Source organism: Alosa sapidissima, chromosome 1 (genome assembly GCF_018492685.1).
Source record: "Alosa sapidissima isolate fAloSap1 chromosome 1, fAloSap1.pri, whole genome shotgun sequence".
In the NCBI taxonomy this organism is placed as follows: Eukaryota; Metazoa; Chordata; class Actinopteri; order Clupeiformes; family Clupeidae; genus Alosa; species Alosa sapidissima.
Window position 1 is genome coordinate 18,210,314 of NC_055957.1, and position 17,500 is coordinate 18,227,813.

The 17,500-nt window shown below is 47.2% G+C and overlaps 1 protein-coding gene across 1 annotated transcript in view; it reads left to right on the plus strand.

Moving 5' to 3' along the window:
• Window positions 1-17,500, plus strand: part of dlc1 (DLC1 Rho GTPase activating protein) — a 120,627-nt gene that overhangs the window by 4,415 nt on the left and 98,712 nt on the right. Inside the window, exons 2-4 of the mRNA XM_042094083.1 lie at window positions 1-1,737; window positions 15,870-16,019; window positions 17,164-17,304. The exon at window positions 1-1,737 is cut by the window's left edge and continues 58 nt beyond it. Of these exons, the coding sequence (XP_041950017.1) occupies window positions 43-1,737; window positions 15,870-16,019; window positions 17,164-17,304 (1,986 nt within the window). The 5' untranslated portion in view covers window positions 1-42. The remainder of the gene's footprint in view (window positions 1,738-15,869; window positions 16,020-17,163; window positions 17,305-17,500) is intronic.

The window sequence follows — 17,500 nt, forward strand, 5'->3', positions numbered from 1 at the left end:
TGGGCTAACAGAGAGTCTATGGGATAGCTGTGGGCGTCCACCATGCCTGTCGCCGTACGGAGAAAAAGTTGGGAGGACCACGTGAGCCGCCGGTCAGTTCCGCGCTACAGCTACGATGACCTGGACCTCGTCTGCTGCCACGACATCAGGCGAGACGCGGCGCGTTCGAGGCGCGGGCGCCGGGAGCGGTGCGCCTCCATGCCCGAGTGCTGCCACCCAGGGTTCGCGACCTTTGCCACGGAGGACGGGATGCCACAAGGTCAGGAGAGCGAGACAGAGAGCGGTGAGACGCCATTGGCTGACGTGTTTGGCTGTTGTGCTGTTCAGGACAAAGACGTCGTTGCTGATCAGTCGCAGAGGAGTGCATCTTTGTTGGCTGCCCCCACAGCTGCGGGCGCCACTGCACTGGACGGTGCCAGTGTTGAGGCTCCACCGCATCCCCCCACCCTGCCGGCCAAAAACCCCACAGCTAGCCAGACGGCCGCAGCAAATGAGCCATTAGATCCCACTAATGACGACAACAGTTGTTCCCATGGAGATGACCTTGACGCACCAGAAGCGGCAGACTCAGACAGCCCTGTGGCGCAGCATCCTAACGACCCCTCCGACTCCGAGGCTGGCCTTGCCAGGCACCCCGATGTTCCGGACGCCCCGAGGGCTCCTGCCAACGCTGCCCAGACAACAGTGGCATCGGGCAGTGCAGACGCTGGCGAAGAGGAAGACAGCGCGGCTGTGGCATTAGGCCCTGCTCCTGCTCCGACCGCGCAGGAGGAAGGCCACTCTCCGCTCAGCCGCCGAGGCCAAGCGGGTGGATTAGAGGAGAGCTCTGTTTTGAAAGCAGATATGCTCGAGCGCGTGCCAAGTATTGAGTTTGCGGCCGGTGAGAGTGGACGGGAGCATAAGCCCGCCGCCGCCTGCCAGGGGCACATGACGAGGGAGGCCGAGGGTTGTGAAAGGCCTGGCAGGGGACAAACAGATTTGGGACGGCACGCTGCCGCGGACATTGCAGGCGTGGATGCTGCCCAGGAGGCACGGGGCCCTGAAGGATTAGCCCTGCCAGCGGCCAGCAGGGTCAGGGGCAGGTCATCAGCAGCCGCCGCGGCAGAGACGCAGGCTGCTCAGAGCAGCTGCAGCAGCTCGGTCCATACCGAAGGATCCCCTCCAGCGGACTGTGAACTTCTCGAAGCACTCGACGGGGAGCTGAGCGCGACTGGAACGCGAGAAAGTGTTTTGCCAGAGCCGCCGGCAGGCTCGGAAAATTCCGGATCCACGGGTGCCTCGCAGGAGAGGCGCCATGAGGGAGGCTGCGGGGGCTCCAAGCTGGACACCATCTTGGAAGTGTCTTTCCATGAGACCGGAGACGAAGTAGGAGGAGCTGAGAGACAGGGCCAAGTGGACAAGAAGGCAGCTACTCCTCCGCCGTCATCTCTGACCCCAAGGGAAACCGGAGAATCACCTGGACCCACGGGGGGAGTCACCGTCGAGCCTCCAGGCGCAAACAACACGGCCCCTGACCGGGGAGCAGAGGGACAGCACAGCAACAATAGCCCGAGCTCCGCGTGCTCTGGACAGCCGGTGCTGACTGAAGCTGAGGATTTCTCGTCCAAGATGGAGGCCATTGAGGAGGAGGGCGTTGACGGCGGGAGGTGTGAGCCATCTCTAGCTGCCCCCTCGGAGAGTGCAGAGCAACGGGAGGCCGCGAGTGAGGAGACTGCCGTCAAACTACGCGTCCGAAAGGTAGGGTGCCTACTGCTGCTGCAGTGGATCACTCAAACACACACACACACTCTCTGTCACCCTCTCTCTTTAATATCACACTCACCACACACACTGACACACTCGCTCGCTCTCTCTCTCTCAACATCTCTCTCTCTCTCACCATCTCTCTCTCTCTCTCTCACCATCTCTCTCTTACACACACACACACACACACACCACCCACACACACACAGACACACACACCACACCACACACACACAGACACACAAACACACACACACTGTACATTGCCTGCTGGGCTCTCCCAGAGCTAGTTACTGCTATCAATGAGTTGTTGGGTCTCAGTGTAGCGTGTCATATGCATGAGTGTGCTCCATATGCAGCAGCAGCAGCAGGAGCTCATGGGTGAAGTCTGGACTGCAGGGCAGCAAGAGGAAGCTGTGCTTCAGGTGCTCCTGGACCGAGCTGGACCGTGAAAGAGACGGTCAGTCAGTCAAGGGAAACAGAATGTTGGAGAGATGGGGGCACAGAAGGAGGGGGACAGAGAGCTGGGACAGAGAGAGTGTCATAGAGTTGTGTTCCATAATAAAGGACAAAGGAATGCTACTACAGATTGTAGTGTGTGTGTGTGTGTGTGTGTGTGTGTGTGTGTGTGTGTGTGTGTGTGTGTGTGTGTGTGTGTGTGTACATGTGAATTTTGGTGTAGGGTCCTACAACACTTTGAAACAGTGAGGGAGACAAAGAGAGCAGAGTGTCTTTCTTCAGTTTGCTGTTAGCAGGCAGACACATATTTATGTGATCCTGATCAGATTTGCCTGATACATAACAGATTTGCGTCTTGATATGGATCAGCCTACTGTACCAATTCCAAAACATTCCATGTGCTGTGGTGTTAGCTGGTTAGAGAGTCTGTCTGTCTGTCTGTCTCTCTCTCTCTCTCTCTCTCTCTCTCTCTCTCTCTCTCTCTGTGTGTGTCTGTGAGTGTATTTGTCCATCTGTGAGGGGGGACGTAAGCAGGGCTTAAATCATGAGCCCCTGGTGGTTGGCACGGCGGCTGGAAAACAATGACTTCACTGCACGTGTCTGCTCTGCTCTGCTCTGTGCTGCGCTGCGCTGCACTGCTGGGCCAGAGGGACCTGTTGGAGCGCCACACTCGCCACACACACCACACGGCTCAGGCACAGCGCAAGAACTTCCTAAAAGGGCATGGGCTGTGTGTGTGAAGGGGAAGGCGTTAGTGTGTGTGTGTGTGTGTGTGTGTGTGTGTGTGTGTGTGTGTGTGTGTGTGTGTGTGAACCTTGGGCATACCGAACTGTGTGTGCATGCATCTCTGCATTTGTGTGTTTGAAGGCATTCTGTAGAGTGCAGGTATGTATGTGTGTGTGTGTTTGTGTGTTTGTGTGTGTGTGTGTGTGTGTGTGTGTGTGTGTGTGTGTGTGTGTGTGTGTGTGTGTGTGTGTGTGTATGTGTGGTTGGTTGTGTGTGTGGGTATGTTTGAGCTTGAGGCAGTACAGGCCTTGAATGGAAGCCGACCAAAGTGAGGCCATTTTCCCTGAGGTCAATGACTCAGAGCCTTGTCAGACCCAAATCTCTCTCTCCCTCTCGCTGTTTGTTCACAGTGAGACTCACTCGAGGGAATATCCCTCAAAAGGGCAGCATTATTTGAATGCTGTTGCTCTATTAGCTCTGACCCGGCCAAAGCACAACACACAGGGCCCAGGCGTGCTGCTTATTCCAGACACCATTCCTCTGCTTTTTTAGTCTCTGCAGCAAGTAAAGAGCAAGTGAATGCATGCCACTTCAGACCACAATTCCACAGCCATTAGAGCAATGCAATGCACTGTCTTATGCAAGTTCCCTTGAAAGATTGCTGTTGTGACAGACGATTTGATGGCAATGATAATGTTGTTGATGGTGAGAATGGAATTTCAGGATACTTTAGCACTCCAGCGACGCTCATGAATCACGTTTCATTTGATTTACATGAAGACTTGGCTCCAACAAAAAAACCCTATCCCCAACCACAGACAGCCCCATCTGAGAGAAAACAAGCGAGCCCCCACGCCCTGTTGTGATTTCACAGGGCGTTAAACGTAAAAACCAACACTGGGTTTGTTTGCTTCTCGGCGACTTTCTCTGCAGTCGAGTGGGTGCCTTGCAAATGACAGAGTGCGCAAGGCAGGGCCCCTGTGAGCTCACAGTGCAGTGTCACAGAAACATGGAAAATCTGCGCTGTCTCTTGACTTCGGTCACGCTGACGAGAGATACAACGAACAACAGAAAAGAATGAGAAAGAAATGAAAAGAAGGAAGTGACTGAAATCAAGAGGGTGGGAGTTTCTGGATCGGAGAAAAGAAAAGACACAAAGCTGACGCTCATCTTTGACATTGGGCCAACAGACACCCTCTCACACAAATACATGGACCTTCTCCCCCCCCACACACAAACACATAACATATGCATCAAGAAGCTCTTCCACAAAGTTGCATGAAAATACTAAAACACACATACCACCCAAAAAGTAAACTGAAGCCAGTTGCCTCCATAATCTTTCCCATATGCATAGAGAACATTGACCTATATCTCCACTAAAACACACACAAGAAGACTAAATGCACCCAAAAACGGTAAAGGTTCTCGGATGCCTGAAGGCGTGTTATTTTGTAAGGACTTTTTATTGGGGCTGAAATCGCCCTTACAGCTCCACCCAGTCCTTCACAGTCATCCAGCTACCACAACTGAAGCGTGATATGAGTTCAATCTCCATACCATTATGTCTAATCAGCCCCAGTGCACACACACTAATGTAGCTGCATCCTTGCACATACACGCACAGACACACACACACACACACACACACATGAAAATGCACATACACACACAAACACACCCACACACACACACACACACAGACTGCTGCCAGTCTCTCCATCTGCTCTCCAATCCAGGCCCCGTGTTACACGTAGCCTGCAGCCTCCCCTGCTGCGCCTCCCGTGTTTGTTGTGTGTAGCTAAGATGGAGATGACCCTGAGCCACAGAGTGAGTAAGCGTGAGCACGGGCGCCAGCAACTGTTGCTCCCCGAGACCAACGAGGGGGGAAAAGGAAAAGAAGAGACACACGATGCTGGAACGGTTTTCCGTGATGACCACCCTTCCAACAGCACTGATTGGAGTGTTGATATCAGTGCTCGCTCGGCTAATGGAAATCCAGTGAGTAAAAGCGGCAGTAATTAGGTCCCCCAGGAGTCCTTGTGCTGTCCCAGGCTCTATCAGAAAGAGATGTGCACCAAGACTTTAGGCATGCAGCAAGCCACGCAACGTGTTGGTTGGTGTGATTGTGTTTGTGTTTTAGAGAGAGAGAGAGAAAGAGAGAGAGAGAGATCTTTTCTTAATGTTTCAATTAAAGATTGAGAGTTTGATTTCCTTTCATTGTGTGTCCTGATGAGAGAAGCTCCTCTCCAGTTTCAGCTGGAGCATCTGCTGCCGAGATCACATAAGCAGAAGTGCACCACGGGCCAGATGTTCCCACCACACAGCTCTCAAGTCTCACCACTTCAGAAGGCAGAACAACAGTGCAACTACTGTCTTGCACATGCTCTTGGTTATGTCAGGTTGCACCCCATGCACTAAAGGGTTTTAGTGTGGTTATGAGCAATTAGGACAGGATGGTGATCAAACAGTTTGAATTCAGAAACTCAATATGTACTCCCACTAAGATCTGGACAAGAACAGAAGTCCAGTTGGCAATATGAGATATAATAAGAACCCTGGGAATGAGATTTGAGTGACAGGATAGCACTAAGTGACCCCTAGATTTTGAACAAGTCATGAGGATGAAATTAGGCCTGGGACAGATAGAGGGGCGTGCTTTTCTTTGCTTTGCTTTGCTTTGCTGTGGTTGTGTCCTGTCTGAGTAGCCAGTCTAGAGCTCTTCAGACGACGACCGACCGGAGGACACGCATGCTCTGTGCTGCTGAACAGCGCAGTCGTCCCCCCTGCGCTTTTACTCAGAAACATCAGAGAGTCCACTGAGTTTTTTTGTGAGGTCCTTGCGGTCTAGACCTGATATTCTGAGGACAGGGCTGATGGCGGCCAACTCTGGGCTGATGGAAACAGTCAGCAGTGAGAAAAGCATTAATGACCTCAGCTATGAGGGGACGAGGGGAGAGAAGGACAGTCTAGTGCACGGCAGTAGGAATGGAGTCGAGGGGCCGATAGCCGCTCTGGGGGGAATGGTACGTTTTAATATAAAACTCATTTGCACTCATCTAAAAACACAGAGACAGATGCCACTGACAAGGGTGAGGCAGGGATATTCAGAGTGCTGAAGTAGTGGAAAGATAAAAGTCTCTTCAGAAAGACTGAAAGGAAGGTCAATCATAAAGATTATTTCCTGTATGATAAGGCACTTAAGCTCTTCTTAAATTGCCATAAGTGTAAGCATGTTTGTTAAAGTGAATTTAAGAGCCATTTCAAAAGGCTTGGCCCTGACGGCTTGACACTGTATATAGACTGTTTGTTTTGTCTCTTTACCGCTGTGACCCGTTGCATAATGCGCGGTATCATACGGAATAGGATTACAGTATATTTGTAGACTATGCTATCTCCACCCGCACAGCAGCCTCCCTGGCCTCTCTGAGCTGCTCCGCCACAGTTCCTAATGTGCTGTATTTGGAGTCTCTGTGCGTGAGCATTGACGTAGGCCCACACCGCAGCCTTTCTGCTCTGGCAGGCCAACTGGGAGATCCACTGCGGGTCCAAGAACACGTCTCCAGCCTCCCCTTCCCTCCCCTCCCCTCCCCTCCTCTCTCCCCGAGGACCAGCTCCGCTTCAGCTCCCATGTGCTCCCCACATCAAACTCTGAGCGAGCCTCTTGGAAGAGGATGAAATGACTCTGCAGACTGTGTGTGGGGGTGTATATATCTGTGTGCGTTTGTGTGTGTGAGAGAGTGAGAGAGACTACTGTATGCAGTGTAGATATCGTTGTGTTGGAATAAGATTTGAGCATACTGTACAAGAGGTGTGTGTGTGTGTGTTATTCTCTTATCTTTTTCTTTTTCCCCTGATCTATCATTAGTGTATCATCTTGCTATATGTTTTCTCTTGCACACATATCTCTCTCTGTCTGAGTTCCATTTAATACAGTCATACTCACTGACATGACTGTGCAGTATCACACTCCGTGTATTGAACATGTTCTATTCTGTCATAACTAAAGAACACATTCATAACATAAAAAACAATGCCACCCACACACACACTAAGATTTTGGCAGGAGGACACTTATTGTTCTACAAGCTCATACAACACACACACACACACACACACACAGAGGGTGATGAAGAAAGCTCTGTGTGTGTGTGTGTGTGTGTGTGTGTGTGTGTGTGTGTGTTTACCCAGCAGTCTGGTTTGTTGCTGCATAAGTAAAGAGTTTATTTAGAGAGTGCCAGGAAGTGCATCATTTTTAAAAGGAAGCTGTTCAAATCAGGGCCCAGTGCGTGTCAGCAATGCACAGGTATGTGCGGCTGCAGGTCAACACAACAGTGGAATATGATGGAGTCACATTAGTATGATTGTGTGTGTGTGTGTGTGTGTGTGTGTTTGTGTGCATGACTGCGTATAGAGAGACAGAGGCAGCTTTTGTGCTTTGTCATTGTATGTATTATGTTTATAATAAAAAGCTTGCCTGTCTGTCTGTCTCTCTCTCTCTCTCTCTGTGTGTGTGTGTGTGTGTGTGTGTGTGTGTGTGTGTTTGTGTGTCCTTATATTATTCATCAGGGTTGGGGATTCTGCAGTGCCATTATGATCCTAATTACCTGTTGGGCTTTATTAATAATTTAAGCCACTCACATTTTCTCAGCCACAACAGGGACAACCAACTTAAAACTTATGCAGTGTGTACTGTACTGGGGCAGTCGTGGCCTACTGGTTAGCGCTTCAGACTTGTAACCGGAGGGTTGCCAGTTCGAACCCCGACCAATAGGCACGGCTGAAGTGCCCTTGAGCAAGGCACCTAACCCCTCACTGCTCCCCGAGCACGCTGTTGTTGCAGGCGGCTCACTGCGCCGGGATTAGTGTGTGCTTCACTTCACTGTGTGCTGAGTGTGTTTCACTAATTCACGGATTGGGATAAATGCAGAGACCAAATTTCCCTCACAGGATCAAAAGAGTATATATACTTATACATATACTTATACTTAGGCTATCCCATTTTGCCAGCCAATGCTATTTTTCTGTTGTAAGCTTGAGTCACTTTTTCAGTCACGAGTCTGCTTGACCACATGCACTTGAACTTCCTGTTTGGTTAATGAGGACCCTGATCAATGGAGGAAACCCCATCAGCACACACACACACACACACACACAGCATGGATGCTCCTTATTTTCTACAGGGTGTCTTGCTAATCAGATGAGAATCTATCCCCACTAGAAAGTTTTGGAAAACATGCGTCTTGTTCCCAAGTGTCACTCTTGAGTGCTCCATTTGGTGACTAATATCAGCGAAAACATGTTTAATAAATAAATGAATGGACAAAGAGGCTTCTCATTGTCCATTTAAGACCCGAGAGAGCTGTTGCTCTATATTGTGTTCTCATGGGTGTCATGAGGGCAGTTGCTGAGGGGCTAACATCTGGTCAATCCCAAGATGATTCAATAGAGTCACATTCCAATGCTGCACAACAGCATTGCGTTCATACCCAACCCAAATGATTCAATCTTGTTCAATCCCAGAAATCTTGAAAGCACATGATGCATTCAGTAGGAATCCTAACAGGGAATCACTTTGGGAGAGGTTGGCCCCAATACTAATCATTTAGAATCCGCACCAAGGGCAGTTTCGGAGTTGTATAGAGCCCGTCCGAACTTCTGAAGTGGTTCACATGGCGTGGTTCCGTGTCTGATGTGGGGAGAGGGTGTCTGGGGAAAAACCCGAAGACTGCTCGGTTCGCGGTTGCGTTGCAGCAGCCACTGTGGGAACCGCTCTCCCATCTCCAAACAGGAAATGGATCAGGAATGTGTCCCTGGGCCCCCTGAAGATCACCACAGGAAACCCCAGTACAGTGCCACCAACTTCAACCCCCCAAAAGAATCACATACGCTTTAGGACACACACATACATACACACTAACTGACACACAGAGGCACTTACCAACACACACACACAACCAACAGACACATACACACAGAGAGAGAAACAAAGAATATACACCAGACACACACACACACACACACACACACACACACACACACACATAACTGACCTCCAGATGAACCTATGTCTGCATATTGCTAGTTTGTCAAGATGCTGTTGTTTTTTTCTTTACTGCCTCTACAACATCTTTTGTTCATTCAGAAGTAGCTCACATAAATATTACTTGTTTGCAGACTGAAAACAATGTAGATCAGGCAAGAGCAATAAAATGATGCCTGCAAGGATTTGACTGGGCTTGTGTTCATGCGTTGTGTGTGTGAGTGTGTGTGTGTGTGTAAACTCAGAAAACTCGCCCAGACAGCTGGGTGAGTTTTCTGAGTTTAAATGGAACCACAGTCAATGGATGTTATTAAGGAGCTCGAACAGCACAACACATATCCCATCATGCACCACCTCTCCCTTTACCACCATCACTATGGGAATCTAAAGACTTGTTAACTAGCATGATGCCTGCTACAAAATCACACACACACACACACACACACACACACACACACACACACACACACACACAATGTGCTCAAGTGTACCTGTTAGCATTGTGTTGTGCAATGAGAGAGTGATACACATACCATCATATTACAAGCCTATAAGCCAAACAAATCATATAATGTGCATCAATACTATGCCCAGAGAGATTATATCCACCTGAAGCAAAACAATTTGTTATACTCATTCATTTATTTGGAATTATTAGAAGGTATCAATTTTCAGATACTACAAAGGACAGAGGCATAAGTTATACTTGTTTTGCTTATTACACTTTGGTTGGCAAAGAAGCAGGTCCTAGCAATCCGGGCACTTCTGGTGTATTATTTATTACACCAGAAAACAAAAGAAGTAGAAAAAAATATATATATAATGACATTAGAATCAAAAGATATACCTGTTAGTTCCAATCACATACAATGAAAGTTAACAAACCATACAGAACAATATACTTTTATTAGGTTTGTCACAAAAGTATCATTACTGAATGGAACTGGAATAGTAATATTCAGATAAAACTGAACTACAGGCATCACGGGCAAGACAGACGTGGACCACAAGTGCGTCACGTTTCTTTCAGTTTATTAAAGGGTTGGGGGAAAAGGAGTGTGTGGGTGTGTGTGTGTCCCAGTGGCAGAGAGGCGTCAAACGTTGGTGGGGACGAAGGGTCTGGGCTTACACGCCAGGGGCCTGGAAGTCCTGGGGAACACACACACACACACACACACACACTCACACAACAGGAGAGCAGAGGAACAGGGCAGGCGAAACAAGGCAGCAGCACAGACAAAGCCAAGGCAGAACTCGCAATATTAAAGGTGGCAGGCAGGCCGAGTTACCGCGGCAGGAGAGCAGAGGGGAGTCAAGCGGGTCCGGGGACACAAGCAAGAGTCAGAGTAGCGCATAGACGTGCAGGTTACAGGTGCAGGCTTTGCAGACGTTCTGACAAAGGTGGACTGAAAAACAAGGCTTTAAATACAGGGGATGGTTAACAGGAAATGCAGTGCAACTGACAGGTCAACGAGAGAGCAAGGGTAGGGACAGGTGCGGCTAATCAGGCAGAGCAGAGACAGAGACTGGGAGTGGCAGATAATTGAGAGCAATGAAGGCTCGTTAACAGGCAGGGAGAGAGAGCTCACGACAACAGGTCCCTATAATCTATGATTCTGAATGAATCTTGATTTCACATAATGCAAGGCTGTGATTTATGCCCTGGCACAATTTGAAAACAAGCATTGCATCTTGAGGCTTAATGCAGCAATTTGATACATTTAAGCAACCTATTCACAACTAATGTCTCCAATTTTATTGCTCTTTCCCACTCTATGATTCAGTTCATTTAATTGATGCCGAGCATGCCGAAAATATATACCGCTAGCATGATTTCAAAAGATATTCATTCTAGCCAAAAACAAACAGCAGCACATCCTGTGCCATTTGTAAATGTGTCACCCTGCAAATGCTACAGCTCATACATGTGTGGACCGCTCCATTGAGCTTAGAACCAGAACACAGTTCATGACCCTTGGCTGAGGAGACCATGGCCATCTGAAAATGCATGAGAACTGACAGCTGATCTGTGTGAAACCGAATGCATTATATTTTCATTCAGCAAATCTCCCTTGTCATTTTAGAAAAAATTACGAAAAAGGAAATGGAGATGGAATCATTGAAATATATGCAACATCATTTATTTGACATACTGTAGTCTACATCAATCACTATTGAAAAGGTGGCTGATTGGCTGGGAATGCCATTTAATAAGTGAAACTGATGAGATCTTACCAGAGAGGGTTAGTAATCAAGGATCTTTGTTTAAACCAGCTGGCATGAGGAACCGATTATAGCCACGTTAATAACGTTTGTAAGAAACCAACCCATTTGTAAGAAACCAACCCGTTTGTAAATCCATCAAGATTTCAGCGAGATAAGAGTATTTGTGTTCGTGCAGATTACTCACCTTACATCCGGTACCACAGAGCCCACCAGATAGCTTGCCTGTGACAAGATGGCTGTGTGGAAGGAGACACGTGTAAAAACTGAGCCGGAATTAAACGGAACTGTTCTTGAGCATATCCATCTCTTTCTTGTGTCTATAAAGTAAGGAATCCACCTGTAGACGAACCCAGGAGTCAGGATTTAGTTTACACCAGGAACAACTTGATGCAATCACAGGTGTGTGTCTGTGTTGGAGCTACAGCTCTGGAAAAATTCCCAAAATTGTGAGACCACTGCACATTTTTCTGATGTCATCCTACGATTGCGGAGTGACATTCGAATGAGTTGATGGTCATGTTAAAATGTGCAGCGGTGGTGGGTACCTGATCTGTGCCGCCTGCCCGATCCGTTCTGCGCATGTGTGCAAGTGCTCTGCCAGAAAGCATCAATTTCTCTGCCTGATCTGTAGGCCCTCTCCAGTAGCAGTTAAAACTTGTGCACAATTTCACATTAAATAATGTCAACATTAAATAACTAAGGGATAATGTAGCCTATAGACTGCAGGTCATTATTGGGAAAATTGGGAAAAATAAGTCCCTTAAGACCGAAGCAAGACCCCTCCGCTGACGCGTCGGGGTCCGGTTCGCCCTGTCGGGACTTATTTTAAAATAAACTAGCTACTATTATTAGCAGCATCTTCATTCCTTGCAGCCTTTTATTAGAACACAACCGTTTCACTTGGCAAATATTTCTCAGATTTTTTTTTCTTCACCCTGATTTAATTACTGCTCATAATTCAGCAGAAGCAGGCCAGGGAGACAGCTTCATTTAACCGTGGTGACAGGACAGCCAAAGACTGATGAGAAAAGGTGGAGCGAGCTGCTCTCTCTAACTGCCGGGACTAAAAGGCAGCAATTTTCCCTCTACCTACTTGCAATTACATTGCCTCCAGTCTGTGCCCTTCCTTTCCATCTTCCCTGTGCTCTGTCATTCCCTTTCTTTTTTCTTCCTGCCTGCTCCTCCGTCTCTCCCACTCCAGAGTGGGTCTCCTGCGTGGTCTCTGTGCCCTGTGCTAGCCAGCAGTTTGGTTTGGGGTGCCAGTCAGAAGCTTTTTCAGTCATCCTGTTATTCACACATTCACAGTCACCCTCATCCACATTATTTCTTCTCTTGTTTTAATCTTTCTCACAGACTCAATTTGTTCTTCTTCCTTTTCTCTCTCTCTATCACTCTCTGATTTGGTTTTGTGTTCCTTTCTTTCTCTCTTTTTTTCTCTCTCTTTCCTGAACCCTCCAGCGTGCCAAGCTTCGGGTGCACACATACTCAGCCCAAAGGGAAGTACACTGCATCCTCTCGCCAAAAACCCAATCACAATTCAATTACTGCTTTCCACCCATCTGCTAAATGAATACCAGAGGGGAAAAATAGAATCCCATAGTCCTTATGTGGGGACTAAAATTCTCATGAATTATTCACTCATTCCGTTATTATTATCGGAAATGGTGTTGTTTTGTCAGTCATTATTCCGATGCTGCCTCTTGAGCCATTTCCCATGCAAAGCTGCTGTCTTTATTTGAGCATTGTGTAAGTTATAGACTTAGCACTTTGGCTTGCCTTGTAGAAAGTCCATTTACCTCTGAAACGTTCTTCACTGTAATATTACTCCCGATTATGTAGTTCATTTTAAAACTCGGCAATGAAAAGAACAGGATGTAGGCACGGCCCTGTTAAAAACACAGGCATGAAAAAGATTTATAATGTCTTTTTGAATGGAACAAAGCCCATTTGACAGACCCCTGTCACTAAAAAAAAGCATACTTAATTTAAGTTGCAGGTCAGAAGCGCCAGTAATTCCAGGTAAAATGTCATACAAAATGTCAGAGCTAAATACTTGACTTTTATCCATGCATAATGGGTCATGTCATTCGGGTGTCTACTAAAAATGTACCTTGTGAGTGTATAGATGTATGCGTCTGCATTCCTGCAGACTTTGACATTTTCTGTGTGCATAATGTGAGTGTTTGGGGACTGTGTGTATGTGTCAACGTATGTGTCCAAGGACAGCACACATTAATGAACATTTCTAAGTAAATGTGCTAGTGTTAGCAACTTCCAATTGCAGTCCTTTGTCAAGATGTTTTGATAACTATTGAATGACTTGGCCAGTTGTTCTTGAAAGCCTGGTTGGTATATATTTTAACTACATTTTAAATACATTCATATGTTTGCTTGTGCTATTGAAACACACCACTTGAGGTCAGTGTCTGACTTCTCAGGGAAATGCCTAACAGAAGGAGCAGACAGTGAAGAAGAGGGAGCATGTGGAAAATAGAGAAGAAGAATAGACTGACCAGACAAACAGTAAATCACGTGTTGGAAGATAAGATAAAGTGAGAGGATAGCAGAGTGTATGTGAAAAAGAGGGGGAGGAAAATAAAGTGATAGAAGGTGAGAGCCAAGGGCTTGAAGAGAGGGAGATGATGAGGTCGACCATGAGTAGTAAATGAGCAAGCAGTTAGACAAGTCAAAAAAAAACAATACATTTTGCATAAATACGTAGGAATATACACTATAGAGATGATGTTGGTGTGCATTTTTAGAGAGAAAATGTTCTAATTTCTCATTTGTTTATTGGATATACTTTGGGAATAGTCTTGGAAGATACATTTCTACCCTGGAATTTCATATATGAAAATATGTGTGTGTGTTTGTGTGTTATGTGTGGTGTGTTTGTGTACTCTACTCTTAGACCATTCCTTTCTTAAGGAAGAGCAGCAGTTGAACAGATATAGCTCTCTGTGATGAATGGCTGAATTGTGTGCGTTTTGCCAGCTGCAGGTAACACTAACCCATTTCTCTTCTCTGAAATAAGGAGAAGTGCTTTCTGTGAATTTCATGTGGAGAGAGATCCCTCGAGGCAAAAAAAACAGACCAGAATGACACTATAGAGTAGCGGCACAACAAGGGCAACTTGGGCAAGAGAAAGAGTCTCTTAATCTATGACACGGTACTCTGTGACGCTAACTGTGTGGACGCATACAGTAGAGAGCAGGCCAAATCGAGGCCGGTTCAATCCCATGCTGAGATGCTATCAGGAAGTGAACGTGTAATGAAGTGACCCCCACCCCCACCCCCCCACCCTGCAGTCTGTGAGAATCACTGACCCCATGACCTCATGAATTGGTCACCCGGTGCTGCATCGGACGGTGCAGCTGGAAGCCCTGGGGCCTCTCTGGGATCAAAAGGCAGCGTGCAGCCGCAGTGCCTCTTAACCTGTTAGAGTGGAACACCTGCCTGGGGGTGGCCGGGGGGACAGCGGGAAGGTTACTTGGGGGCGAAGGGAGAGTGCTGTAGAGTGCTCTAGGCCGGGACACACGGAGCCGGCGGTCGGCCCGGTCAGTGAGCGCCTGTAGTCCAAGTCGTTGCGATGCACCCTGCACGGTCGGATGGCTGGCAGTGTGCTGGCGGCTTATTCAACATGTTGCATCGTTGTCGGTGAGAGACAGCACTTGACTGGCTGTTCAGCTTGCCTGCCTGCCACCAGAGAATGTGCCACTGCCCAGTGGAGATACACTCCCAGTTGTTATTGTTATACCTCTGGATGACTAAATACAGCATGATAACGTGGTTATCCTTATTTCTTTCACCACTGCCCAAAGATTCTAGAACAGAGCTCTGTTCTAGAATCTTTGCCACTGCCTCTTTCTTTTTTCCACAACTAAAAGACAACACCAGTGCCCTTTCCAACTTTTTATCGGATATATTCTTTAATAGTATTAAATAGTAGCTATATTCCACAATTTGCGGTGAGTGAAAGCAGTGTGTGAATATGGTGAGCAAGCGCTTTGGATGAATGTATGTGATGCTTGGCTGTCGACAATAGTCACACACACACACACACACACACACACACACACACACACACACACACACACACACATACACACTTTTCTATCTGTCATTGTTTGCTTAAAACATGTCCAGGCAAATGGAAGATGTTCAGAGTGATTCCTTTCCACTTCCATTGAACTAGCATTTTCTCTTTTGGCATGTGCACAGGCCAGAGTTATGTGCCTATGTGCACGTATGTGTCTGTACTCTGTGAGTGTGTTAGTTAGTGTGCATCGGTGTACTGTGTATGCAGTCATCTCTGCTCACACTGTGGGACGTTTGTGTGTCGTGTTGGCCAGCCTGAGATGGATTATTTACTTTTCTGCCCTGCGCTGCTTGATAAGGCTGAGGGAGGGAGGGAGGGAGGTCAGCCAGACCTGCGGAGAATGATCCCTCACATCCACTGACTACTCACGAGGACGAGAAACATGACATTCGTCTTTATAAGTGGCATGTGTTTCAAGTGGAATTACTGTGGCGAGAATCCTTCCATCGCTCACCATACCTTCTCACTGTCTGTTTCCATCTGAATCTGTTTCCATCTCCTCCCTGTCACGGTCTCATTCCCACTTTCCATCTCTCTCTCTCTCTTCCTCCCTCCCTCCCTCTTTCTCCACAGAGCTCCAGAGAGGAGCGCGAGCGCTCCCGTCTCGACTCCATGGTTCTGCTGATCATGAAGCTGGACCAGCTGGACCAGGAGATCGAGAGCGCCCTGAGCAGCACCTGCTCCAAGGCCAGCACGCCGTCCCTCAGGAGGAAGGGCCTGTCGGTGAGCACCCCTCCACACAGCATCATCAATATCAATTTCAATTTAATAAAAAAGTTGTGCTTTTCCACACCTCCTTGGGACGGGTGCGTCGGAGAAGGACCACAGGGTCACCAATATCAAAGAAAGTATGAAGCTCCTGCACACTGTCTTCATTTGCAATTGTACTGTTTTTTTATTGCAACGTTTCGGTCACATGACCATCATCAGGCAACCAGTACAATGAAGACAGGGTGCAGGAGCTTTCTACTTTCTTTAATAATTTCAATTTAATGTCACTTATAGAGCCCCAAAACATTGCACATGTCTCATGGCACTTTACAGAGTGTTGAACAATCAGAGAAGAGAAGGCCCATGAGTAACAGGGGCGAGGAAAAAACAAAATATGTAGGAAGAAACCTCGAGCAGATCCACGACTCAAGGGCCTGACACATCTGCCTAGGGTCAGTACAGAACAGTAAGGTCTGTTTACGTGATAAATGAATAAGTTAGCTAGGTGTAGAGAAAAGAGCATGGTGTTTAAAGCCACCTGAGGTGTATATTACAAAGAGGTGGGATGGTTACATATCCAGTATGATAATGCATGAATCCTATTTGGTGTCAGAAAGTTCAAAATCATCATATCCCACAAGACGCCACCACATACAGACGAGACGCCACTCAGAACAAGTGGGAGAAATCAAGGGGTGCTCTGTGAGTGGCATCCCCAGATTCTAGGTTCCCTTAGGATATTATACAGACATATAATTAATTATCAATTAATATGAATGACTGTAGGATATTATACAGACATATAATTATAATTATCAATTAATATGAATGACTGTATGATATTATACAGACATATAATTATAATTATCAATTAATATGAATGACTGTAGGATATTATACAGACATATAATTATAATTATCAATTAATATGAATTACTGTAGGATATTATACAGACATATAATAAGGTGTACTCATGTGATGGGATATTTGAGTATTAATGACTATTAATGTATGAATATAATTGGGCTGTGTGCTACTCTGATCAGCTCCATGTTTGGCTGTGCTGTGCTGACCTGTGTCTCTGTGGGTGCCGCTGTATTGTACTCTGCTAACATGTGTTCCTGTGCTCCTCTGGGCTGTGGTCTATTCTTTCAGGAGATGGACCTGGCAACTCTGAGTGAGGCCGGCAGTGTGTCTGTGTCCACCCAGTCCCTCCACTCGCCTCTCCATCGCCTGTCTTCGTCCTCATCCTCGACCGGCCCTGCAGGCCCCTCAGGGGCCAGACCCAAGAGCGGGGTGAGTCTAAACAACTGATTATTCTATTTCATTTCGCTGACTTTGAGAACGACAGAAACCCGTGCGAGGTAGCCTGGGCTCTGGTGTGTGTGTGTGTCGTAGAGAGGGTTGCTGAAATGAATGTTGAACGGAAGCGGAAAAAACACATGAAAGGAAGCGATGGATGAAAGAGGAAGAAGGCGTGAGGTGAGAGTGG